Source organism: Amia ocellicauda, chromosome 5 (assembly GCF_036373705.1).
Source record: "Amia ocellicauda isolate fAmiCal2 chromosome 5, fAmiCal2.hap1, whole genome shotgun sequence".
NCBI classification, from domain to species: Eukaryota; Metazoa; Chordata; class Actinopteri; order Amiiformes; family Amiidae; genus Amia; species Amia ocellicauda.
Genome location: NC_089854.1, coordinates 21066776 through 21093227, shown reverse-complemented (window position 1 = coordinate 21093227; position 26452 = coordinate 21066776). Strand labels below are relative to the sequence as shown.

The 26452-nt window shown below is 46.6% G+C and overlaps 1 protein-coding gene across 3 annotated transcripts; it reads right to left on the bottom strand.

The window, feature by feature from the left end:
* Positions 1-431: 431 nt before the first annotated feature.
* On the bottom strand, positions 432-21443 carry axin2 (axin 2 (conductin, axil)). Of its 3 annotated transcripts, none has more exons than XM_066704262.1 (11): positions 20566-21443; positions 17653-18614; positions 14397-14537; positions 10524-10626; positions 8605-8745; positions 7464-8008; positions 7068-7253; positions 6699-6929; positions 6254-6349; positions 5321-5488; positions 432-2211 (listed from the first exon to the last, which is right to left on the bottom strand). In XM_066704262.1, the coding sequence occupies exons 2-11, from the start codon at positions 18486-18488 to the stop codon at positions 2085-2087; spliced, it is 2574 nt and encodes an 857-aa protein (XP_066560359.1). In that variant the 5' UTR covers positions 18489-18614; positions 20566-21443; the 3' UTR covers positions 432-2084. The 3 variants fall into 3 exon arrangements, with proteins under 3 accessions (XP_066560359.1, XP_066560361.1, XP_066560360.1); XM_066704264.1 differs by lacking the exon at positions 20566-21443 and adding an exon at positions 20484-20552; XM_066704263.1 differs by lacking the exon at positions 20566-21443 and adding an exon at positions 19758-20204.
* Positions 21444-26452: the final 5009 nt, after the last annotated feature.

Below are 26452 nucleotides of genomic sequence, written 5' to 3'. Positions count from 1 at the left end.
TGTCGTTTTAATATTGCATTTTCTCATTTGTTATTCTTCAAGTCTTTTACTGGTCCTGCTCTACTACCGAAGAACATGACCCTGACACGAAAGCCTCCCAGCTCAGCTCCCTCCCTCCCAACACAGCAGAACAGGCAATAACTCAAGACGTTCCCCACCAGGAGAGGTGGGCCCTGGAGTGGGACAATAGACCACCCTGACCAGGTCCCCGCTTGGTGGGAATTCCAATTGCCTTCATAGATCACGTTAATGTCTGATCAGCGGGAGCTGGTTTATGACATTCCAGCACATTCAGCGTTACCCCCCCGCACCCGTCACAGCAAGACGACCCGCAGTGAGTTTCGGTCACCCAACTGCCACAACAACCAGGAAGAGACCAAGAACGGAAGAAGGGAAGAGGAAAAGGAAAAGCGACCACCAAGAGACAAAGGTTTTCATTTGAAAAATATAAAATTTTAATAAAGGCTACATCTCTTAATAATTACAATAATTAAAGTACCAAGTAATCTTTAATTGAAACTCTTTTTATATAATGCATAATTTACAGTATAAGTAGGACAAAAAAAAATGCCATGGTAAAACAAAATTTATAATAAAATAAAACATGATTACAAGACTTGTAATAAAAGCATAAAAAATATATTTTAAACATAAAACCCTTCAGTAAATCGAGGGAATAAACCCTGAATTCAGGGGGATACACAGCGAAGACCACCATGTAGGCACAGGTACTGTACTAATAAAACACTAGCAGTAGTGTATTCATTTTCCTTTGCTGTTTACAATGCATAATTACAGTATGTACAGAGCTTTTTATAGAATATAATACAACACAAAAAACAAAATTCAACCATAGAGTGACTTTTCGGTTTTTTTTTCCTCTCTCTCCAAACAAATTGTTGCGTGAATATATTTGGGATCGGTTCAGAAATACTGTTGATACGGTCTTCGGTTTGAAAGGAAGAAGAAAAAAAACAACACAAAAACAGCCACCGGTAACGGTTTCTGAAGAGGGTGATCGTTTTGATCACTTTGGTGTGCTGGCTCTTTTCCTTGTATCGTTTATTTTCTCTTGCTTTTAAAATGTAAACACGTCCTATAGGTTTTGACTTTTTCATGAGTTAGGATTTGTGCTCCAGGACTCTTTCAATCCTTACATTTTCCTGTGCAATGCCTGGGCCACACAAAAGGCACTAGAAGCAACATAAGATGGAGCTCTGACGGGGAAAACAAAAATCTGATTCCAGAACAAAACAAAAACACAAACAACTAAACTTTGAACCCATTAAACATCAGCAGCATAGATTAAGACTGGTTGACTTGTAGGCCAGAGGCAATCCTATCCTAAAACACTCTCATGGCGTCCGTTTCGGTCGGGGGGGCTGGACCCACTACATCCTTGTCTTGTTATCTTGTCTCAACTTTCAAAGCAGCTTGTCCAAACATCTGGACACTGGGGAGTGGGGGGTGAGGGCGGTATAGTTTAATAAATATTAATAACTTTAATTATAATAAAAGTAACATAATACATATGCATACATGGGTGTAAATGCGTATATATATATTAATATACATATATATGCACCTACACATGCACGCACACTTAAAACAAGCACAACAAAAGCAGACACGCAATATTAATTTGATGTTGGTACGTTGTGGATCCCCAGGAAGCCGAACGTTTTTTTTTGTGCAGGACAGTCTTCGTGTGAACGGTCAGCTTCTCCGACTGCCAGTCAGTGGTCATAATAGATACCAGCGCTTTGTTCTCTCCGGTCGTGGCCCAGACGACGACAGGGGTCTCCTGTGAAGCGGACCCTCCTCTCTCTCTCTCTCTCTCTCTCTCTCTCTCTCTCTCTCTCTCTTTCCCAACCGTGAGTCTCTGATACACCTCCTCCAGGTCTAAGGCTGATCGGTTTAAAGTCCTCTCCCTCGACTCTGCTCCTCACCATACTTCATTGGCTCCTTCAATAGCTTGTCACGCATGGTGCCTGTGGTCTCCACATTAGCTTAAAAACTTCAAGTCTTTTTTTTTTTTTTTTCTGTCTTGCAGGTCTTGTGGTTGGTTAGCTTGTGGTTCGTTTTCAGTCAACCCGCTCCACCTTGCCCAAGATCTTCCCCTCGTACATCGGCAAGACCGTTCCTTCATCCCAGATCTCCTCAAAGACCGCTCCACATTCAAACTCGTCGCTGGCTTTCTTGAAGTAGTACCTGCAACACAGAGAGGAGGGGCGGGTTAATTAAACGCTCTACGGCCCCGACTCTCGACTTCCCCCCAACGTGAGACTTGAAAATAAACGTGAGGTTTGTGACCCTGATCTCAGGTGCCCAGATGAAAACCAACAACAGGGTCTTCAAAGCACACTAAAAAATAAGCAAGGACTCAAACAGGCTCTTCCCAAGCCTCTCAAATAAACGCTTTAAATGAAATGACACAGCCGACACTGTTTCCAAGAGACTGGCAGGACAGGAAGACACCTGCTCCTCAGCACCATTACTCATTCGGTGTGGTGGCATTGATGCCTTCCATCTGAGCAGAGTTAACAATCGTGTGACTTATGAAGACAATACACGCCGGCTCAACAGCTCTATAAAGGAAGTGCTGGCAGAGGAATAAATTATATTCACTACAAAAACTGTCACTGGGGTTTTACGCTGTCTTACACAAATACGGTCCTATCGGCACGGCTTAAACACACAGTCTGAAGGGAACCCAGGCGAGCCGGATGGGAGGAAGGTTTTTATTATTCGTCATTTCATTATCTTACAGTCATTATTTACTTCTGCAACCCCCCCTCACCGCAGAAAACCTTCCCCACAGGGTCTGATTGTTGGTAAACCAACAGGCAGGTAGGATTCCAGGGGACCTATTGTCAGACAGAGACGGAGAAGCTCTCGCCACATTCTGTGGGGGCAAAGGTCACTGCATTTTTTAATTTAGATGTTTTTTAAATTAGATTTATTTTTTCTACTTTAGATCTTCTACATAACTAAAAACACACACATACAACACACATACACACAATTCACACAAGCAAAGCACCTCTACTCAAATCCCACATTATGTTATCTAATTTCTTAGACACCCTTATCCAATTATCCAATACAATTGTTACAACATATCACATTATTTTTACATATGTACCCATTTATACAGCTGGGCATTTACTGGAGCAATATAGGTAAAGTACCTTGCTCACCTGGGGATTGAACCCACAAACCTCCACTCAAGGGTCCAGAGCCCTAACCACTACTCCACACGTGCCACGTTCAGGAGTCCCCCGTTATTGTGGAAGTACACATTGTGCGTCTCTGTGCGCGTGTGCATGTGTGCTTTTGTGTGCGATTAAAGGACCTGTAACCCCGACTCCGTCTTTACACTCCTCGTCTCCATTGGCTCTTAATTGCATGCACGTCAAATGAAGGGTTTCCATTCAGAAGGCTGAAATTTTGGGTGCCTGTACGTCTGCCTGTCACCGCACACACCTCTGCAGGCTGCCGACACCCACTTGCACGGCCTGCTTTCGGCATTCCCCCCCGCCACCACCCCGCCTTTTTATTTAATGTTTTGATCTCCAGTGGAGGAGAGGGGGAGCGGGGGGCACTCATCAGATGCCCTCCAACAGATTGGAAACTAGCCCAGCTGCTGCGGCCGGCCAGAGCCCGTTTGTTTACGGACAGAGAGAGACTCCCAAGGGCCACGATGGGCCACACACCGCCGGGCCAAGGAGTTGGTGGGCCGAGGCGCAGTAATGACTCTGCTGCTCGGTAATGATTCTCTCTGTTAAAGGGGGATGCAGCGGGGGGCACAAACCACGCTTTAATGATAAGCTTTGTAATGGAAAATACTTAGTTTTACAGATGTGTGGTAAAGGTTTGAATTCCATTGGGTTTAAATTGCTTGTTTTATATACATTATACACACACACATAAAGCAAGACTATTAGGTCCCCAACTGATAGTATTTTCACGCAAGGTTCACACAAAAAAAAAAATCCATTCAAATAATAAAATAAAAACAAAACAAAAGCCTTTTCTACATACAGAAAAATGTGAACCCACAATTTAAAACCTAATCAAATTATATTCAAATAAATAAATAATAATAAAACTCCTGTGTGGTTAAGAGGTTATTTCTCTTCATACAAAAGATGCTTTAAATTCCCAATGGAGTTGCCGAGTGTGAAATTGACAACAGGACTTGTGTGACGGAGGGAACACACTGGATCTCGGTAAATAACCAAAAAAAAGGCATGACATTTCACATAATTATAACCCTATTTCTCAGGAAAAAGCAACATCCTCCCCCACAAAAGCTTCAAACAAGAAACACTGCACTTATTTGCTGAAAAAAAAAAAAAATCTTTTCACTGAAACATGTTTTATGTGGCAAGATTTTCTTTCTGCAACATCTGGCACTAATATAGTCTGGCAGAACTGGCGTTACTGTTCTTTGTTGAGTTCCTGCCATGTTGAAATTACCCAACTCCACACGTTCCCTGCCATTGAAGCCCTCGGCTTGCAATCTTCATATAAAAAAAATCCTACAGTATTGTTAACATACCTTCGCATTAGGAAACGGCACATGTGAACTCCTCTCAGACATGGGTTTGTGTGTGTGATTTCATATCTGTAGCTGTTTTTTAAAGCGACTAGGTGCACACAATGTTGCCTGATACAATCATTAAATAATCGGAGAGTCTAGCATTTGTGCGAGTCTTTGTGCATAAAATGGGCAGCGCTTCAAAGACATGCTTATTAAGTGTGCCTTACGAGGAAAATCAAGGCCAGATGTGACCAAAGCACTCCAGTTAAAATTCTCCCTTTCCTTTCCTTTCCTTTCCTGCACAGTACAGCACAGCACAGCACAGGCCACCCCCACCCTCCCTAAAGACACTCACACAAACACACACACACACACACACACACACACACGACAGAGGTCACCTATAGTTTTGCTCACATTGCAGCGAAGTCAACAGACTGGATTAAAATGAAATGCCAGTTGGTCAGGATTGGTGGAAGTCATTTTAAATGTCTCTGAGCGACTCCCTCCCTTTCCCCTCAGAAGGAAAGATATTGAATGCAAATTAAATTAGATCAACCCCCCCCCCCCCCCACCCAACTGCAAATACTGACTCCGCCTCCACCATGTAGAATATACAGCACTCAAATTTCCCCAGCTGTAATCCCCCCCACTCTCTCCTAATGTTAGGCTTGTGCATCCCTATAGCAAGCCTTTGCATAGCAAGAACCACAACAAAAACAAACACAATATTGACATGCATTGCATTCTGGGAGAAAAATACATGGTATTTACCTGTAATTGCCTTTTTTGCGCAGCTGTTCTTTGAAGTGCCCCAATGTCAAGCTGTGCGTCTTCATCATCCTGCGATACGGGATTTCCTCCCCGCAGAAGAAGTAAGTGACGACCAGCTCGGTGCCCAGCGCGCCATGCGCCCCCGCGTGCTTCTTTGGCTCTTTGAATCTGCAGGACAACAATCGCAACGCAAACCCAATAAATACCTCTTTCATTTATAGTGAATTTCTGTACAATGTGTGTGCGACAGTAAGTTCTGGCACAAAAAAAAACAAGGACCATTATAGAAAAATCTGAATTATTCCCAAAAACTCTCGCAAAATTCTCTCTTTCTTGCTCATGGATTTGAATGGCAGCACAGCCAGTGGTGTAAGACTTGTTTTTATCACAAAAGCCTGGCGGAAGACCAGGCCAGACCGACTGCTGCCGTACAGCGGAGGACGCCACACGGAGCCAACCAGCGCTCTGCAGACGCAGCCTGTAGTGTGCGAGTCAAGAGGTCGCTGAGGGCAGACCCACGGTAATTTAGTCTTCATAATTTCTTCCAAGTCTTTGTAGCACAACTTCAGAAAACCCTGCTAGCACAGACAGCTGGTTGACTTAAGGTCAGCCAATTAAAAATAAAAGGCTGTAGTCAGGTGGCCCTGTCCTAACTTCAAACAAACTGACTGAAGATATATATATAGAAAAAAAACAAAAAAAAAACTTTAATTGAGGTTATGTTAACCGCACGAGCACGGATTCTCTGAATTGCGTGTGCGCGTCTGTTTGTCGGTGTAAATATCTTTTCATCCCGTGTTGCTGTATTCTTTTCACTGCGACTATAAATAATTCAACACGAGGGAAGAAGTTCAAAGGAAAGTGCCTGCTAACCTAAAAGACCACTTTCTACAAAAAAAAAAAAAAGTCTAAGAACAAGAAAAAGAGACTCACTCTTCTGTTTGAAGCGCAGGAGTCGATAAAGGCGTGTTCCCATTTAGGAAAGACACAGGGTGACTTCTGTCTCTTTGAAGGCTTGATGTTGAATGCCTGAGAGGAAATATGAAATTGGGAATGTTAATAAGTGCTGGGGAAATGATAAAGCTGTTCGTTAATTACCTGAGAGTTTAAAAACATGGCGAGTGCTCGGCAGGGCGCCCATAATAATGGAGCGAATGAAAAACAGTGACTCTGGTCAGTCAGTCATTCATTCATTCATACAGGCTGGGGGGGAGGTGGGAGGGAGGTGGGAGGGAGGTGGGGGGGCGGGGGGCAGGAGACCCAACATCCAAAAAAGAAACTAACAAAAACATCTTGCCATGGGATAATATTGCTGAATATAGTCTCTGATTACAACAGCCAATCAGCACTGGAAATTGTAGAGTGCCACCCTCTTTACCTTTGCTTGGGGGGTTTGGAGACCTCCTCCAGTCTGCGGCAGGCCTCCTCCAGCTGGGCCAGAGTGTTGGGGGGGGGCAGGGGCGGCATGGCCGGGTCCTGGACAAAGGGGTGTGCGGGCTGGTGCGTCCGCGCGTGGCTGTTGCCCCCCCAGGTGTGCTGCCGGCCGGACCGGTCCCCGGGGGCACCGCGCGACGAGTCCACGCTGTAGCCCTTCTTGGTGCCCTGGGTGCTGAGGGAGACAGGAGAGAGAGGTGGCGGTCAGCACCTTCTGACCACGTGTGGACCCAGGCCTCACCAGGATGGGCGCACACAGTTGCGGCCGTCTGCCCAAAACTGAACCGCCGGGCGCCTCGGTAGGGGGGCTCACCTGTGGGCTTTGTGCTTGCTCTGCCGCTCGCTCTCCAGGATCCACTGCCACACGTTCTGCGAACGGTCGGTGCCGTCCGTGGGGAGCTGCAGGGGAGTGGTCGCCTGCCCCCCCACCTCCCCATTCAGAGGGGCCCCTCCGTCGCCGGCTTTGCACACTCTCTTGGACAACGTGCTGGACCGGCTGCTGCACACGACAAAGAACAGACACCGTGATTAGAACCACACGCCAGGTTTAGCTTTGTAATGAAATCAGATATAATATGGTCTGTATTGAGCCTCAGATTTAAAGGTGTATTTGAGTTTGAGATGCTCATACATGATTCCTGACATGAGGAGGTATGACTGACTGGACCCACCCCCATGGCTACTCCCCCACCTCTCTCTACACACTCACCCGAATGTGAACGGCTCCGTGGGGCCCGCACCCTGCTCCTTGCCATGGCTCCTGCACTTGGGGTAAGCGCAGTAGTCGGCACTGCCTGGGCACTGGCACTTGACCCTCTGCGCCGCCTCCACCTCGATCTGCTCCTTGGTCTTGGGGCCGGCGTGGTGGTGGATGTAGTGGTGGTGGATGTGCTTGGTGGCCTGCTTGGCAAGGAAAGCCTTGCCGGCCCCTGCAGACCCACAGTTCAGAGGGTAGGGCAGCGAGGGGGAGCCCAGGATGGGGGGCTGCAGTTTGGTGCCGCTGGCGTGGTGGAGCGAGTGGTGGTGGCGGTCTGGGGAGCGGGAGCGCGGGGAGTGACGGACCACCCCGGGCGACTGGCACCCAGGCGTCTTCAGCACCCGGGACAGGTGCTCGTCCAGGATGGCCTGGGGGTCTTCCTCACACGAGCCGGCGGGCAGCAGCCCCAGGGGGTGGGTCTGGTGGTGGGCTGTGCTGGTGACGGAGGCGAGCTGCCCGCTCCCAGAAGACACCTCTCCATCGTCTCTCTCCTCCTCCTGCAGACACACAGACAGGACAGGGTTAGGAAAACTTCCTTGGGCTCACGGTGATGTTTCTATAAGGCACTGATGCCACACACTGCCTACGGCATCCGTTAAAAATATTAATGAAGTAAAATAAATACATTGAATAAAAACCAAAAAAACGTTGTCAAATGTTTCAATGCTGGCAAGGATCCTATTGTTTGTGTGAAACCAACATGGTTCCACGTTAATCAGTTGAAATAACATCTATTCATCCATCGGTGTGCTTTGGCTTCCGTCAGAGAGCCTTCCTCTGCTAACAAGGAGGCTTTTAATTAGCATGTGCATTAAAGCATCCGTGCGGCAGACAAAGGAAAAATAATAAGCACAGGAACCGAACACGCTGAACAGCATGCCTCTCCAGCGCTCACATATGTGGGCTTGTGTGTCAGCTGTCGATGTTATAGAAGACTATTTAGAATGAGAAGATACCGACTAAATTAACAAATTGAAAGGTCAGTATATGGGCACAGAATACAAGACTGACAAAAACCCAACTGCACGATGGCTAAACAAAACAAGACACTTCCTCCTCCGGTCACCGCCAGGAGCTCGGGCTCTGTCCTCACCTCTTTAATCTGCTGCAGCCGCTCCTCCAGGCTGCTCATGGTCTCCTGCTCCTGCCTGAGCTTCTCCAGCCGGGCGATGAGCTCCGCGGCAAAGGTGGCCGGCTCCACGGGTGTCATCTCCTTGGGCAGGCGATGGGTTCTCTGCAGACACGGGAAGAGAGAAGAAACATTGAGCCAGGGTCCGGGAAGGGGCAGGAACGGCGACGGGCAGCCACATCGCTCAGGGCGGCACCAACACAACAGCCACCTCCTCCTCCGCCGTCCGGGCCGGGCTCTCCAGGTAGGGAGAGAAAGACGCCAGGAAAGAGAGAGAGCGAGAGGAGAGGATGGCGCCCGGGCTGGTTGCTCTACCCTCTCGGCAGCGCGAGAGCCTTTATGAGCAGCGACTGTTGCCACGGCCTCATGGAGCCCCGCGTTTACTCTCCTCCTCCTCCTCCTCCTCCCCCTTTCCCCGCTGTCCCCGCCGCCGCTGGCATCGCTGGCCGCCGGCGGGAGCAGTTGGTCGCGCTCCGAGGAGCCCCCGCTTGTTCCCTCTGTAGTACAACCAGCCCATCAGCAGCCACTCTGAAGTCAGGCGGCTTCAAAGACCGTTGTCAAACATCAAAAACACACTGGGGTGGGAGGGGCGGCGGCTTTAACTCGAGGAAGAAAGGCGCGATATAAACAGAGAGGAGAGGGACGGAAAATTAAAAAATATAAAGAAAGGGAGATGTTTCGGGGGGGGCGGGGCAGTGGAGGAGTCAAACGGTTTGCGGATCAGAAGAGGAGCAGTAATTTATTTCCTGGCGACACACTGGGTAGCTCTGAAGTCGCCTCATCTCAATGGTGTCCTATATATTTTTTTTTATTCCCCTTTTCTTGCTATTTTTTTCTCTCTCCTGGATCTTCACTCTATCCCTTTTCCTTCTCCTCGTCTCTTTGTAGACATGATGAAGGGAAGGGAAAGAAGAGAGCGAGGATAAATAAATCAGGGGAGGGTGGGAGGCGACAAAAAATAAAAAAACCTGCCGGCAAATACCAGTGCGATACTGCCGAGCCTGGCTGCCTGGAGCTGCGGCACCGAGGGAGGAGGGGAAGATCTCCAAATCAAGTGGGGAACATTACAGGGAGGGAAAAAAAAAAAAAATCGACAGCAAGCAGTTCTTTTGGGGGGGATGGGGGGGCAAAGAGTGGCTGTTCTCTCGTCCCCCCTCTGAACCCGGCCTTGCTTGTCTGAGTGAAGCCTGAAGACTACCGACCCCAGAGAAGGGGCTCTGTGTGTGTGTGTGTGTGTGTGTGTGTGTGTGTGTGTGTGTGTGGAGGGGAGTGGGGGGGTTAAGGAAAAAGAGCCACACTGTTGGAAGTTGTCACTTTTCCACAAGCTGGCTCTATTCAGCCACTGATCAAAGCACAGTCTGGGCGCCCCAGGACAGATCTCATTTACAAGTCTTGGTGATACAATTTACTTATTATTAGTATTCTTATTAGGAGCAGTTGTAGTAGTAGCACCAGTAGTCACATTGTTGTTAGCATTAACTATTAGGGAGATCATTAAAAACATAAAAACAATCTTTTGATTTGATTTTCTTTAATACGCTTCAAGCCTGGAGATCCAGCTCTGACAGATGTGAGTGTCACAAACACTTAACGGGCCTGGCAACAACATACAATCCCAATTTACCAGACGTGTGCGCGCACACGTGTGTGTGTGTGTGTGTGTGTGTGTGTGTGTGTGTCACACTGGGACACATAGATGGAGTTGGGAGGTAAAGGTAATACAAATAAATGAACCAACCCAAGAGTTTGTATTCTAATGTTCCTCAACCCAATCTGATGTCGAATCGTGAATTAAAAAAACCAAAACCTCTCTCAGGGGAAAGGGCCCACTTTGAACAAAGAGGATAACAATATAAATGTTGTCAATAAATCAAGGCACTTACAGGGAAGTGAGGTAGAGAAACTTGGCCGTTCATTTTCACACTGCGATGCATCTCTCTCTGCAGGTGCTTCTTGGACCCAGTTTTGTAGGGTGGGATGCCATCTCTGCAAAGGGAACAACAGGAGGGGCATGAGTGAAGAACACACAACACAGAAACAGCCCGACGCTCTCCTTCGGGACTGAGCCGAACCCCCACCCCAGCCCACTCCACCCAAGACCATGGAGGTCCACCTCAACCAGCACCAACGCACCCAGGCAGCTCCCAGACCTCCACATGAACTCAGGTTTGCGTCTCTTTTTGCACAACAGAAGAATGTCCCGGTGCTTTGAACTCGCGACACGCAGCTATGATTCACTGCTACCAAATGTGCACCAGCCACTCAAGGAGCCGGCTGTTTGCTCTAGATAGGTCATCAAGTGCACCGACAACCACCCTATGGTGTGGATCCAAAAGCCAACACTCCTCCACACAACTGACAAGCAATTAAACAACAAGAAAAAAAACACATTAACCCACCCACACAAAGAAACAGACAGATGGATTAATTAGATCAGTGACATCGCTTCGGCTGAAACGTGGCAGTTTGAGAGGTGTTTAGGTGTTTTTTTTCGCCCCATCGAATCAGATTACGTTTAACTTTACACGAGATGCATCGTGAACAAACAAACCAAACAAGGAAGCTCTGTTCCAGCTTTAACCTAGATAACTTGTGCCAGTTGTGGTTTTTATTTATCATTAACCATTATTCTCGGTCTCTTTCATCTTACTTTGGCAGAATGAGTTGAAAGCAACGACACAATAACTGTAATTTCACACTCATCCCACTACAGTCCCAATAATATCACTCTGGTCCTCCTCAGGACTCAGAACTAGAAACACCAAGGTCTGTTATTAATCACTGTGTGTCTTCAACACTTATCTTAATGGAAAAAACAAAACAAAAAATACCACAATACAACACTTCTTAAAAAAGTAGATCTGTTCTACATATGATATTCGCAAAAATCTACCACATTTTATGTTGGGAATGTGACTAAAAGAATAATGCCGTTCCTTATAATTATAAACATGTGGCTTGCACAAGGCGAGCCCTTAAGTCGGGCTTTCTGGGGAGCCCTGTGTATGTCTCTGTCTCTCTCTCTCTCTTTTTTTTTTTAAATCTTTTTTGAAGTCTGCACTCCAGTCAGCTGCCATTTAAGCCGGGCCAATTATCTTAGCCTTTTTTTTTAACTTAGAAGTGTCTGACCTAGCCCAAATGCAGTTTTACTGCCTCTTTGAAATCTCACACTCATGCGCATATGCATTCACTCCCGTCTTCATTTGGCAATGACTCTGAAACGAGCCTCTGATCTCACCAACATCAAAAGCCTGGTTTGTAAGATAAGGTAATGTTTGAAGTTCGCACAGCAGCATTCCCCTGCGTCCAAAGTAAATCCATAAATAAGATATAAGCAAAAAATCCTCTTTTTTCCTTTTTTCTTTATCTAGAAATGAGATTTAAATTCTCACTGTGCCTTTTAACCATAATAAAAAGACATACTAATCAAATTGTTCCCCCAACGAGGAGGAAGCAGATTTTCTATTTCACTCCGCCACATGAAAAAGAAAGGGAAGGGAAGAGAAAAAAGAAAAAGGAAGCTTGCTTAAGTAATGCTCTAAATACTGCAATGGTGTTTATGGAAATTTTATAATTGTAATTTAGACGGCGTACATTTGTTCATGAAAAAGTAAGTGGAAGAGATCTGACAATACCAACACTGGGACCGAGCCGCCCCTGAAATATTGAAGTCAAACTGCTCTCTCTCAGAGCTGGGGAAGATATAGAAAATAAAACACACTTCAACATCATAGCCTGGACATTTCCCCATCACGAGCTGCTGAAATCGCAACAAATCAACACTCATTACAGCCGCTGCGAGGATCTGCACTAAGGGGCTTCAACAAATATCCACCAAAAGATTAACTCACAACCGACACCAAACAATCTGGAGCGACACAATTAAACACTTTAAAAACAAATCCCACTCGCGAACATTAATACATCTCTCGTCCTGAACTTGGTGAGCAAATCTTTAGTGACCGGAGCACGCAAAGGCTGTGGCAGTGAGGAGCCGAACAAGACCGGAGGAACCGGGGCACACCAGACCAGACCTCCCCGCCTGGCCCGACCCGGCCCCTACTCCTGCCCCTTGTGTTCTCCAGCCCAAAGAAAGACGACCCCACTACTGTGAGCTCCTCAAATCCCCTCTCCCTCTCACAAATATCACCCCCCCCCCAGCAGTTTAATCAACCCAGCTTCCCCACAAGCTTTCCCCAGTCTGCGATGGCCCGACTATTGTAGTGGCAGGAAAAACAGCCAGGCCTCTTTCATGTGCTGCTTTACAGGGATCTCCTATTCACTTGTGCAACTAATTTTCAAAGCAGCCTGCCACCCTCTTATCCCCCTAAGCTCCCCTGGACTAACAATAGGCTGAAAGCGATTCAGTTAAGCCTTTCATCCGCCATGCACTTTATTTCTCACTCCCTGCACTTGTCTATATGGTCCTACAATTGGCACCAGTGCAAAGAAGATGGAAGGAGTTGAAGGGGAGGTGGTGGGGGGCGGCTCGGGATGTGGGGGTGTCCTAATCCCAGCGCTGCGAGTCCCAGGTGATTGTGCTGTGGTCCAGAAATGACTAACCCTGAGAATGCCCCGCTGACACATGATCACACTAAACCCGGCCCAGTAAGAAGGCGTGGAAATCACCATGTGACCCAGGCTGCTTTTATTTACTGCCAACGTTTTTCAATGAGTTTGTCTTAAGCCCTGTGTGTCTATTTTCTCTTTCTCTCTCTGAACTGAAAGCAATTGGATAATATATATATATATATATATATATATATATATATATATATATATATATATAAATATCACACACACATACAAACTTTACACATCTCACAGACCTCTTCAGGGGAATTCTTGGGGGTGGGATATTACTTATTTATTGTTTTGTTTCTTCTTTGTGTGTGTCTTTGTGGGGAGGGGGGGTTGTTGAATGTTGGGGGTTATAACAAACCACCAAAGAAGAAACTTTATCTGAAACATCTTTGCAAAAACTTCAAAGGCACCTAACTATGCAAAGCTTAAAAAAAAAAGTTTTTGAACAGTTCTAGTGTGAACACACATGTGAGCACAGGGCAAACAAAGCAGGAGATTAAAACATGGATTTACTTTTAACATGGATTTATTTTGGTCACACTTTTCTCTCAGTTCTCCACAAACCCAGATACACAGGTCAGATACACTAGACTATGTACACTACAACTACAACAACTAAGAATCAGTCATTTTAAATCCTACCAACAGTATAACGAATATGACTGTACAGAACAGGGGAATGATTTTGAGGTAGTTTTGGCTGTTTCTGCCTCAACAGGAACATTAGCAATCCCTTAAAAGACTAAACTATACTTTATTGCGTAGTTTAAAGTGCCTTAAATACAGGAACCCTCCCTAGGTCACTTCCTGTGACCGTGTCAGTATACAGAGGCACCAATTAGCACTCCAAGCAATGTTTAAATGCAGGCCAAACAAAGGAGGGGCAAGAAACCCAAACAGGCACAGGCCCCTCAACAACACACTATTTCTGACTACACTGGATGGATCTGGAGGTCTTTCACTCTCGTCTTGCTCCTAAACTGCTCAATATACCATCTGAATGGCCTCTTCCCGAAGGCCAACCACAATGTTCTCCATTTACCTTTCACGACTTCAAACAACCAACGGCAGAAACTCTCCAGACAGAATCTATGAACCACTTTCACAGTGGAGAAGGAACCGTAATTCATATCCGAAGCCAAAATCAGACCAATTTCCCCTGCGATACTTACACACTGCTGTCGGTCATGGACATGGAGTCGTCCGTCATGGCGTCACTGGAGATCTCGCTGTCATTTGCGCTGGTGGCCGGAGCGAAGACGTACCCCGAGTTGACATGATAGGGGTTGACCGGATCGACGCGCCGGTATGACCTGGAAGGAAACCAGACACTTTTGTTATTGTGCATGTAGTTTTGTTTTGAAGGTTCTCTCATACCAACAAGTTGCTGTGGTTTCTTTTATAACATTGAGATAAAAAGCAAACTCTCCCTTGTTGGGGAAAAAAATGTGGTTCTACCTTTTTGTATATGTAAGGGTGCGTGTGTGTGTGTGTGTGTGTGTGTGTGTGTGTGTGTGTGTGTGTGTGCATTTCAGAACTTCAAAGTGAGCCCTCTTGTTTTTTTTTTCCGCTAGGGTCTACTGATTTTAATAATTAGAGTCATTTACACACGACTCCAGGGCCTCAGGAATGTGACAGCATGCTCTGCAGGTTTTTTTTTCTCCATTCTAAATGTTCTTTCATGTTCCCCCCCACTCCCACTATCCCCTCCCCTCCCCTCCCCCACAGCAGCCCTCCAAAAAAAAAAAAAAAATGGATGGAGTCGGCAAAGTTAAGTGAGCAGCACAGCTGCGTTAATGGATAGTTGCACTTCCCCTAATTCTAGTATCTCTGCACCCTTTGTCGGCCGTGGCCCCGATCCACCACTTTGCGACCTGCAGGGCCGCTTGGATCCTTTCTCTCCCTGCCGCCCCGATCCCCCCCCTTCTCCCTCGCTCCTTCCCTCCTCCCCCCCTCTCTCTTTTCTCCACTCTCTCCTGCTGTGATATGCATTCCTGTTCCACTAGTGAAGGGGAGGGAGGGGGGGGGGGGGGAGAAAACTTGAGCTTAAAGCTTGGGCAAGAGCAAAGTGGAGGAAAAAAAAAAAAAAAAAAAAAAAGAGAGAGAAGGGGAAGGGGGAAGGAGGGCCTCTCTTTTATGAGAACGCCTATTGCAGGCAGGGCAGCGGGGAGAGAAGCAGCATGACTAAAACCGAAGGCCCCAGTCGAAGCCTGACCTTTGGCGGTTTTTGCAAAGAGTCAGGTATTTAGCACAGCTGGGATCACGTTCCCCCCCCCCTCCTCCCCGTTCTTTCTTTCATGCCCCCCCCAACACTCACACACACACAAACCCCCACCAGCCTCCTGCTCCTTCCCTTTCCTTCTCTCCAAAGCATGCTTAGTCTCTGTCAGTGGTTTTCAAAAGAAAAGATAAAAGCAATAGGGAGAAAGGAGAGAGGAAAAAAAAAAAAGACCAAAAAAGGAAAATAATAACATAACAAAATAAAGACACGCACACACCTCCGCCACCACCAGCACCACCACGTCCCTTCAAACTACACTGTTGTGGAGTTGTGCTGATGGTGGTTTCAGGGGGGGGGAACAGAAGAATGCTAGCAGGAGCAAAATTAGTTCCACATGCGGCACGATGGAGATTCGGTGACACACGGGGGGCTGGGGAGGAAGGGGCTGTTTTTGTGAAAGATCAGAGAGCGCTGATCAAGGAGGGTAACTTGAGAAGAGATTCCTCTGTGTTGACAGGCACATTATTTACGTAAATCACGCCTGCCTGGGTCACAGACCCAACCTCTACCTTGATTGGAAATGCCTTCTATTAGATTATTATTACTTAATCTGTCCGAGTCCATTGGCTGCATTAAATAAAACTCAGTTGAGTTTGAAATGCCCCACAAGTAATTTGTGTCAATTCCACAAATATTTAGAAAAAAACATGTTGCTTCTTCTTTTAATCAAAGTTCATTTTTAACTACAAACAGAACTCCTATATGATCGCTCCTACTGCTACAGTTAATGATCCCAATAACAGGACACTTTACAGGACAGGGTGACTGACAAATAATCAGCGCTTCCACCGCTTGTGTGTGGTGACAACACTTGGATTCAGACGCAAACAATAAAAACACAAAACACACACACAATAAGCACCACTTCAGAGAAATCAGCTCTAGTATCCATCTAACTAATTGGGGAGGTCCTTTGTTTTACTTATGACTATGAATATGAGACGCTCCCCCCCTCCCTTTAACCATCTTAAGAAAACGGATTAGAGTTGCTTTCCTGTAATTATTAGGAAAGCTTCACCACATTACTGTAATGGCACCCAGATGGCGAGTTTGTTGCCCCGGCCACATGGACCTAGATAGACTTGACGATGCTGTTCCTGCAGGAAAGTGCCACTTTTGTGTTTGATGCACATCCATGCACAAGACTGACTAACTTTTCAACGTCCTGACTGCAAAGCGCTTGCAGCTGTCAGCAAATGCCTGGCGAGAGATCTTATAAAAGAACAAAAAAAAAAAAAAAAGAACATTCTTGGCCTTTTTTCTCTCTCTCATCTTCTATAAAGTGACACCGACACCTTGACTGTTCTGTCAGAGCGTGTGAGGCCGAGCCAAGAGTGGATAAATCGATAACCATCACAGGAAACCAAGCACAATGACAGTGACAAAGCCACGGGTTCCTACGGTGCCGCCTGCCGGATCACCAAGCCCTGAGCTGGTGTCATCTCTGTCAGCCACCATCCACACTGCAGTTAGTTTGCACAGGCAATGTTGTTATTCATGAGCATATAATCACAATAATGTGTCTGACCCATAATTCTGCGTGCGATTGAAAGCTGTGAGAACTTCCAATGCAAGATGAGCTTCTATGGGAGGAACGTGTTCAAAGGACAGGAAGCAAGTGAGCGCCGGTAGAGGGCCATCTGCTAGACACAATTTACTTGAAAGGAAGGCCAGTCTTATGGATGCCCCCCCTACACACACACACACACACACACACAATAATGCAAGGCAGATCAGACGACAGCGCATTCAATGGATTCAAACACATGGTGGCAAATAAAGCTCTGCACTTTCTAATCCGTTTCTGTTGTGTTGCAACAGAACTATCACATCTATGGGAGTGCCTTAAAAAAGAAAACCACAAAAAAGTGCATTCATACAGATCCAGCAGAGCAGACCATCACCTCTGAACAGCGTTTGTTGTGGAGGGTGTAATAATCCAAAATGACACTCAAAGTGCAAAGATCGCTATCTTACTGTTTACCAATGTCAGAAAACACCATGAGTGGGAGAAGGTGTGAAGTTTTCACACGCATAAACACCAGTAAATACATCAAAGCCCCCCCTCTGACACTGACAGGTGAGCAGATGGCCATGCATTTATCAAAACTATTTCTATAGATGGTGTACAGGGCAAGGGGTTTTACCTGTATCCATTCTCCAGCGTCTCGGCGGTCCTCAGGGGGGCGGTTGCCCGAAGTGCTTTGGCAGACAGTCCGACCACAGAGGCCAGAGCCTTGGCTTTAAAGTCCTGGCAGCTCCACTCCTCCTCCTCGTTCAGGGTGGGCAGGTACCCGCACACCACCTTCAGGCTGCCCAGCCCGTTGGGGTGGCCGTGCGCCTGGTTCTCCCCGCCGGTGCGCACGTACTCCAGGTAGATGTCCGAGGTGAGGAACATCTGGTAGGCGTTCTCCTCCATGGTGCTCTGGATCTCGGTCTGCGCCTGGTCGAACATCGCCGAGTCGATCTGCTGCCGCTTCACGCTGTCCCGGATGTAGGTCTTGGTGGCCGGCTTGAGCTGCTTGGCCACCACGCTGTGGTTCTCGATGTAGCGCTTGTAGATGGCCTTGGCGACCCGGTGCGTTTTGGTATCCTTTAGGTCCATCTGGCGGAAGCCGTTGCAGGCGAACCAGAAGTCCAGGGTGTCCACGCACTTCTCCCGCTCCAGGAAGGTCCGGAACAGGTGGGCGCCGTCCTGGTCCCCGAGCAGCGAGTGCAGCGACTTGGTCCAGCGGGCCAGCGGCGAGTCCGGGGAGGCGCTGCCCTCGGGCTCCCCCAGGCCGTCCTCGTTGCGGCGCGGTGTGGACCCGGGGGGCGCCGCCGCGACCACCACGGCGGGCTTAGCCTGGTGGCTGTGGGACCTCATGGCGGACAGTTTGCTGGGATGGGGGCCGGACGCCTCTCCCTCCTCTCCCGGCACCGGCGGCCGAGGGGCATCTTCTCTGAAGCTGCTGCTGAGGTGCTCCGCCAGAAACCTGCTCATGGCTCCGAGCTGGAGGTACTGACGGTCTTCTCGCCTCCTCCTCCTTCGTGATCCTCTCTCTCTCTCTCACTCACTCACACTCTCTCTCTAGTCAGCGGGGGATCTTCTGAGCTCCTCTCCTCCTCTCTGAAACAGAAAGTATTGATCTGATCAAAACCAGATCCGCCCGACTTCAAAGAGCCGCGCAGTAAACAGCCTGTTCAGAGCCGTTCAGGTTTTACAGAGAGGAGAGAGAGAGAAAGAAGGGGGGAGAGAGGGAGAGGGAGAAGGAGAGAGGGGGGAAAAGCCCGCGGCATGAATGACATCTGTATATTTAATCTGCGCGAAGTAAATCTAAAAATATATTTTATGGGGAAAATGCTAGATTTACATACTACAAAATCTGTAATGATACGAGAGCAGACTTTCAACACACATAAACGCCGTCACAAAAAGTTCCCCCCCTTTGAACATGCATCCTGATTTAACCACATTTATACAGGGATCTGCAACAAAATCAAACGTTACAATACACAGCCGCTTCGCCATCATAGCACCCCTCTTACTTTGATGTGCACGGAAAGTTTGACAGATACAATGAAGCAGATACACACTCACACACTGTATTTGCCATAGAACACTACAGTATGCGTCACAGAGCTGACATCTGTTTCTCATTCTCCCCACTTGCCTGCAGTCGATTAAAACACAAGCAGTGCGGGAAATAAAAACCGACAGAGCACCCCGTCCGAGCAGGTACACAGGGGTGTAATTAATAAATAAGGTGCATTAAAGCCCGGTGGGGATCAAAGTGAATCGACCCCCCCCCCTCCCTTCACAACGGCGGTGTGACACTCGGACCAGCAACCTATAACTTCCACTCACAATTAGCAAAGCCATGAGACCTGACAGCAGCTGAAGGGTTAAATCACACGCCACGCTTTTGTGCAATACATTTTAAAATGTATAGAGGAGGGGAATAAAAAAAAAAGCAGCATACCGTTTGAAGAATAAAGACAGGCCGTGCCAAAAGAGCACAAACCCCCCAATAAAGGAACCGGGGGGTGAATCAGCTCCATCAAACCCATACAGCCAATTAGTATCATATCGATACCAGGCAGCGAGCCGTCCGGTAAACACCAGCGAGGCTGCAGCGCCTATAGGGTTCAATCAATCCCCACTCCCAAGCACCCAGCACCCACTCCGACAATTCATCCGCAAAACAGCACACACGACAGGGGGGGAAACAAAATAACAGATCCATAAAAACATTTAAAAGATCCAACCTACACGCATGGGTCTCCGGTAGGATACTCTTGCTTTACGGCGAGAGCAGCTGTGCAACAATCATCCTGTTGACCCAAGACGCCCGCTCTGCACAGCCAGCGTATGTGCATTAAAATAAAGCACACGAAAAGAAAAAGGGGAAAAACCCCGTAAAAAGCAGAAGAAAGTGGGCTACTTCAAAAGCCAGGGAGCGCAGATCTATTCCCGTCTCCGCGTTATTATAAATCCAACCCAGAAAGAGGCGCAGAATCAAAGCATAATCCGATCGTGCAGGGGCTACGGAGTCTATACATGAAGCCCGGTTTCCTTATAGGACGTGTAGAAGCGTGCTGTACCCGTCCCATGCAGCAACTGACCCACCAGCCCGCACCAGCCCCTCTTCACTGCTCACAGGGGGGTGTGCGTGTAGGGGAGGGGGTGGATACATCACACAAACCCCACTATTTTTTTTTTTTTTTTTTTTTTTTTTTTTTTTAACTCCCCCCCCCCCTAATAATAACAATAAAAAAAATCTACTGTTGCACCCAAAAAAGAGACAAACCAACACAAAAACATCGATCTGTATAAACAGCACATCCACTCCTCCTCTGTTCCCCCCTTCTCTCGCCTAAAGCCAGATCAAAAATAGTTGAGGTTTTTTTTTTTTTGCACTTCAAAGCGAGCCAACTGCACATCAAAGCGATCTGGAAAGGGGCCATCGCCGGGATCACATGCATGCTTGTAACTTACCATCGATCTAGCAGTTGAGCCCTCCTCGCAGAGAGAGAGAAAAGCAAGGGAAGAAGAAGAGAGAGAAAAAAAAAACACACACCTCCTTTTCACCCGCAAAACACAGAATCAAAAGTAATCCACAATTGCCACCGCGCCGCGGTCCCGTGCACTGGCTTCTCCTTTGTTTTCCCGTGCCGACAGGGGGGTCCCGCACAGTGCCTCTTTTTCCCTCTCTCCCCCTAAACGCGCCCGCGTCCCCCGCTCTGCCCCAGTGCCGAGTCCCGCAGGCAGCGCGCGCAGCCCCGCTCCTCCAGGCTCTTCCAGCGCGAGCGCCGGGCTGCGGGTTTAACTGCGGACATCAAAGCGAGGCACCGCCGGCCCGGTCCCGGAAGCTACATACAAAACAATTCGCTCTGCTCGCCCGTTTTCAAGCGCCTACATCTGTCGATTTGCCGGAGCGGGCTCTCGCTTTTTTGGACCCGACCACGTAGCCTCGGCGTGGGCTACCGAGAGCCGTTTGAATGTGTCAGCGACTGGTTTCGACGGCTTTTTTGGTTTTTAAAGCAAAGTTGCTACTAAGTTGCCAGGACCTTATCAAAGCCTAGCGATCTTGAGCCAACTCCCCGAGGCTCCGGGACGTCAGAAGTAAGTGATCCGCCGCCCCAATAGCATTATCCTCCCAATCCCTCTGTTGCTACATCCACTTTAAAGACACAGGCTGCGTCTCTTTCAAGACCTGCATCTGGGTTTGACTTAACCCTGTGGGGCCCGGCATGCACACACACACATCTGCTGTTTCTCTTCCCTGACACTCATTCCTTTATGTGTTTAGTTTTTATTTATTGTGGATAAATGCACAAAGGGGATCCAAAGCATCATATCCTGGCACTACACACATTCATACCAAACACATCTTTTAAAAACCACCGTTTTCCCTTTCAGTTGTGTGACACACACTCTCTCACACACACAGAATAGACCTAAATCCTAATATTTTAAAACCACGGTTTCTATTTGTATTTGTATAGGCGTCGAGATTATTGCTTCTTTCTTTAGGCTATGCATGCATTTCCATAACTATCCATAAACACACCAGGCAGCAGTGTCACAGAAGGGGAACACGGGCCATCACGTACATTTTGGGGTCTCTTGCTCTATTTCTTAACGCTTGAAAACCTGACAATGTAATGTTCAAAGAGAGAGAGAGAGAGAGAGAGCCTCTCTTCCTCTGCTGGAGATGGGATGACTTTCTGAGCGTCATTGCGAGGATCTTTAAGGGGAGATGAGACAGTGATCCTACCCCATGGTACTTCAAAGACTATATTGTTCCTTTGATGTTGCACATTAACTTTAAAGAACAAGAAATAATTAAATAAATGAAGTCTTTAAAAAAAGGAAAGACATTTCCATCTAGCAGTTAGGGTGCAACTACACGGACGTGTATCAGGGCAGTATTTGCTTCAATCTGCCTGCGTTGCTGTGCCCTCCCCTGGGATTTGCACCGCACAGATTTATTTGATCTTTTCCCGAAACTTTCTAACCCAAAATCTCACATCAGCCGGTTAAAGATGGCAGTCGATGTTATATTACACGCCAACAGTGCAGATAATGTGTTCATGTCTACGGTGAAGGAGTGTGTGTGTGGAAGGCGCACACAGTACAACTACACAGTAACAATGGGTTGGAAATGTTACGCTCTAATGTGTATTCGTGTATTTATATTTATACTCACACACAATATACAATTATACATATAGTTGTATATACACTCTTACAACGAATGTGTTACATTTCAAACTTTTCGTGTTTGTTCAAGGACAACACAATCTTGTGTTACCAAATTACAAATTTCCCACATAGACTTGAGTTAAAAAGACACGTGTTGTGATTTGGTGAATTTTAATACACAATTGTGTTGTCCTTGAACAAACACAGAATGTGTTCAAGTTCACATTTTTTTTAGAGTGTGTATATATATATATATATATAATATGAGAGAGGGAGGGAGGGAGGGAGGTTACAGCGGCGTCTGCTCCAGGGCAGAGCATCGCAATACAATTAAAGTGCGCCAGGTAACTGTAAACTTCAATTTCGTCACGGTTTATACTTAACTCGCAATAATAAACGCTTTTCAGCCCGGACCTCAAAAACCTATCATTAGCCTTTCATTCATTTTTTAAACTATAAGAAAGTCGTGTCTTTCTATTTAATTTAGCCCCGTGGAGCAATAAAAAGAGGGACCATAAAAACAGGAATGCATTCCCGCAGTACCTTGCACTATGCCCGGCTGTGCGCAGCTCTGCGCAGCTCTGTGCGTGTGTCAGCGCAGCGGTTTATTGAGCGCAAACGCAAACAAGACCCGGCGCACTGCGCTGCACTACGCAAAACCAGCTTTACTTCCTTCTGGAGGATACAACGTCTTCATTTCACACGAAGACCACTTTACTAAGGGTACTACTACTTTACTACTCTTACTACACTACTACTAATAATTATAATATTAAATCATGTGTATATTATCGTCCCTACCTTTAAAATCTTGACCTGTAGTGTCCTGTGATTATCCAATGAACACATGAGCTCAGGTCAGATCTGTGTGGACTCTATATTTGCTATATGTGCTGCTGGCAGTCATACACATACATACATACACACACACACACATGCACATACACACACACATACACACACACACACACACATACACACACACATGCACACACACATACACACACACATGCACACACACATACATACACACATGCACACACACATACACACACACACACACACACTCACACACACGGTGACACACTGTCCTGCTCACAGAGATCAAAGTGTGCCGCCGGGTTTGCAACACTCAACACACCCAGCCCGCAAAGCCATTCGTTCATTATTTCAGCAACTACACAATTATTGAAGGTGATATCAATATCCGTTTATGATTAGAGCAGTCTGATTACGGATGCAAATGTTTACCCGTTTATTGGTCGTAAATCAGAGCCAGCATAATCATATGTGATTACATATTTATGACACCTAGTAAATTTTTAGAGACATGTCTCTGCCACTCACAACAAATACCATTTTATATGTGTGTGCCAAATCATAATACTTGAGGTGTCTCTTTGCTAAAATGAAGAAACTTCTACTTGTCCTATTCTTGACACAGTTTCATGATGGCTTTACAAATGCTTATCAATAATATATAAATAAACAAAACAGCCACAAGACTAACAGAAGCACATTCAAGCACATTTCTTGGAATCATATCCATACAATCTGATTAACAGCAATGACGCAATGCACAGTCGGGCCCACAGTGATATAAACTTTCCCTTTGCTCCTCTGATTAACTCCTCGCGCAGATTTCGCAGTCACTACTGAGGTTCATAGAACTGCTGTTTGACAGAAAGGGTCAATTCTCACAGCAGTATCTAACCTGACAGACGGACACATGTCCTAGAAGACAAACAAGCAGGATATAGCTGAACATCTTAATAGGATTTTGTGGTGAGGTGCAGTATATTAAGAGTACAGTCTCAAGCATAGTGCTGGGGAAGCCAGTGGAGCTCCATGTAGGGGTGTTCCTGGGCCAAGGTGCATCATACTCAGGCACTGAACACCGGCTGTGTGGCTGATTCTATATAGAAACTCTGTCCCACCAGACCAGTCACCCATGCTGAAGCCAAAGAGGGAGGATCTGGCTAGAATTGTCAGGGCCAAAAAAATCATAATAAACCAAAGGTAAAAAAAACAGTTTACACACTCTGTTTAATGTAGTCAATCAGAGTCCATTTCTGGTCTATAGACTCCCTTTAAGGTTTGCAGCCGAGTGTAATGGTCCTCGTTTTTGCTGGATCTCTGGTTGTGACTGTGATGAAAGATGCCACGTAGAAAGTTGCTATCGGTGGTGTTGGCGTGTGAGACTGGAGGACTGTGCCAGACTTGCAGTCCCCCTTGTTCGGAGGTGAGCCTCAGAGGTTAAGGGCAAGGAGGGAATGCACTCTTCTGAAACCACAGACACCGTGAAGGATGTAGCGTTTAAAAGCCAGGGGGCTGTGTCAAGTGTCAAAGTGTCACGGCAGAAGTGACCTGACGTCACCTGAACCCCCGCGCTGAAATATTTACATCCCGAGTGGCCAGAATTGAACGGATCTACCAGAGGACACATGTTCTCAATCAGTTACCCTACTGACACTCCAGCGCTGTGAAATTCCCAATAAACACACACGCACGCACGCACGGACACACGCACACACACACAATGCTACGACGCAGTTGTCAGAGCGTACTGAAGAGCACGGGTGTGAATTTTCTCTCCTCCTGTATTTACAAGTCGACCGTCAGAGGCGACTGTGGGTAGAGGTTTAAAACAAAGCTACTTCTGGAGAGAACAAGGCTCTCGATTGACACACCGCAGACATGTCTGGAGCTGCCCGGGGACCGAACACGTGCACATGACCGTCCTCCTGGTGAACCTAGCGTCTGTCAGCTGTAACAACCAGCTTCTTGGCAGTTCAGGTTAACTGCTCTTCATAGTCACCGATTATTCATCTCCACGTAGAGATCCAAGGATTGGTAATTACGGTTCTGCTATCGCTGCACGGGGGCGTGAATATCTGGTGGTGCTAGTGCATGTCACACCACAGATTATTTCCCATAATCCATGGATCCCACACTGAAGATGCTATTTATACAACTGGGCAGTGGGAGGCAGAACTACAAAATTAGTACCAACTGGAAATTTCATCCTCTGGTGAGAAATCTATTGTTCTGGAGCCTGTCAATGAAATGCAGATTCTCTCACCAGAACCTGACATCAAAGACCAAGGAGAACTTACAAAGGAAACAAATAAGTGTTTGCTGAACAGATACACACAGCCCACACATCATTATTGCATTTCCCCTGACAAATGCTTCAGAACTTACCCTTGCTATAAGGAAACGTTTTATACATTAGGCTGAGGGGGGAAAAAGATATTGTAGTTTGAAGCTGAGAATCGTATTCCCACTATATAGAAATCCCTCGCACTAGCAAAGATAAAATACAGAAACAACTATAAAGCTGCTTCTTGCATCGTTTTGCTTTTTAACTCTTAAACTCTAACGCATGATGTTAGTGGAACTGAGAGCCTGTTCACAGATGGGTTGTGCTGGATGCATTGTTGGAAGATTTGTGCCATCTAGTCTTTGGCAAAGGAAACATGCAGGAGTGCCATGCGATGTGTCAGAGAAACTGCAGGCAAAATGGCACGTCTTCCATCTCTGTAAGACGGTGAAATGTCAGGGCAGAGGTAACATCAGATACTGGGAAACCCCGGGAATGAGCAGCTTTAATATTGCTGGTATAGGTTATACGTCTAGAGAGCAATGTACATTACGTAAGCAATGCTTAGCAGGAAGGAAATGCAGAATAACTGTAAATAAATCACAAATCACTGATATGAATCACAAAGCACACAAATATGATTCATGACTGTGAACCTCTTTGCTCCCAAGTCTCAAGGACATAGCTTTACATAGCATTCATTTTAATAAAAAAAAACTACATATTTTTTTTTACAGATTTGGTTTTGTGTTCAGACTTAGGGCTAGTCCTATTAAAGCTCTGACGTACACACACATTGCAAAGTAAATCCTGTACGCGGTCACCACTTAATTTATTGTCAAATGTGATAGGGTACAAGTCTGTAGTTGTGTTTCTCGGGTGGATCAAATTTTTAATTCGGTTGCTCCCTCAGTCAGGTATGTGGGGGATGGATGAACTTGTATATTTTTATCTTTTTGTGGATTTCATAACTTGATAAGTAAAATCGGGCAAAACCTGCAAATTGCGGCACAAGTTCATATTGTAGAACAAGGGCTCAGAGACCAATACGATGCCAGTCTTAGGATTTCCTTCATCAATGTATCAAATGCGTATCACCCCGATTAGAGCTGAGGTTCATATAGGAGTACACATCCATCACTGAATGAGATTTAAG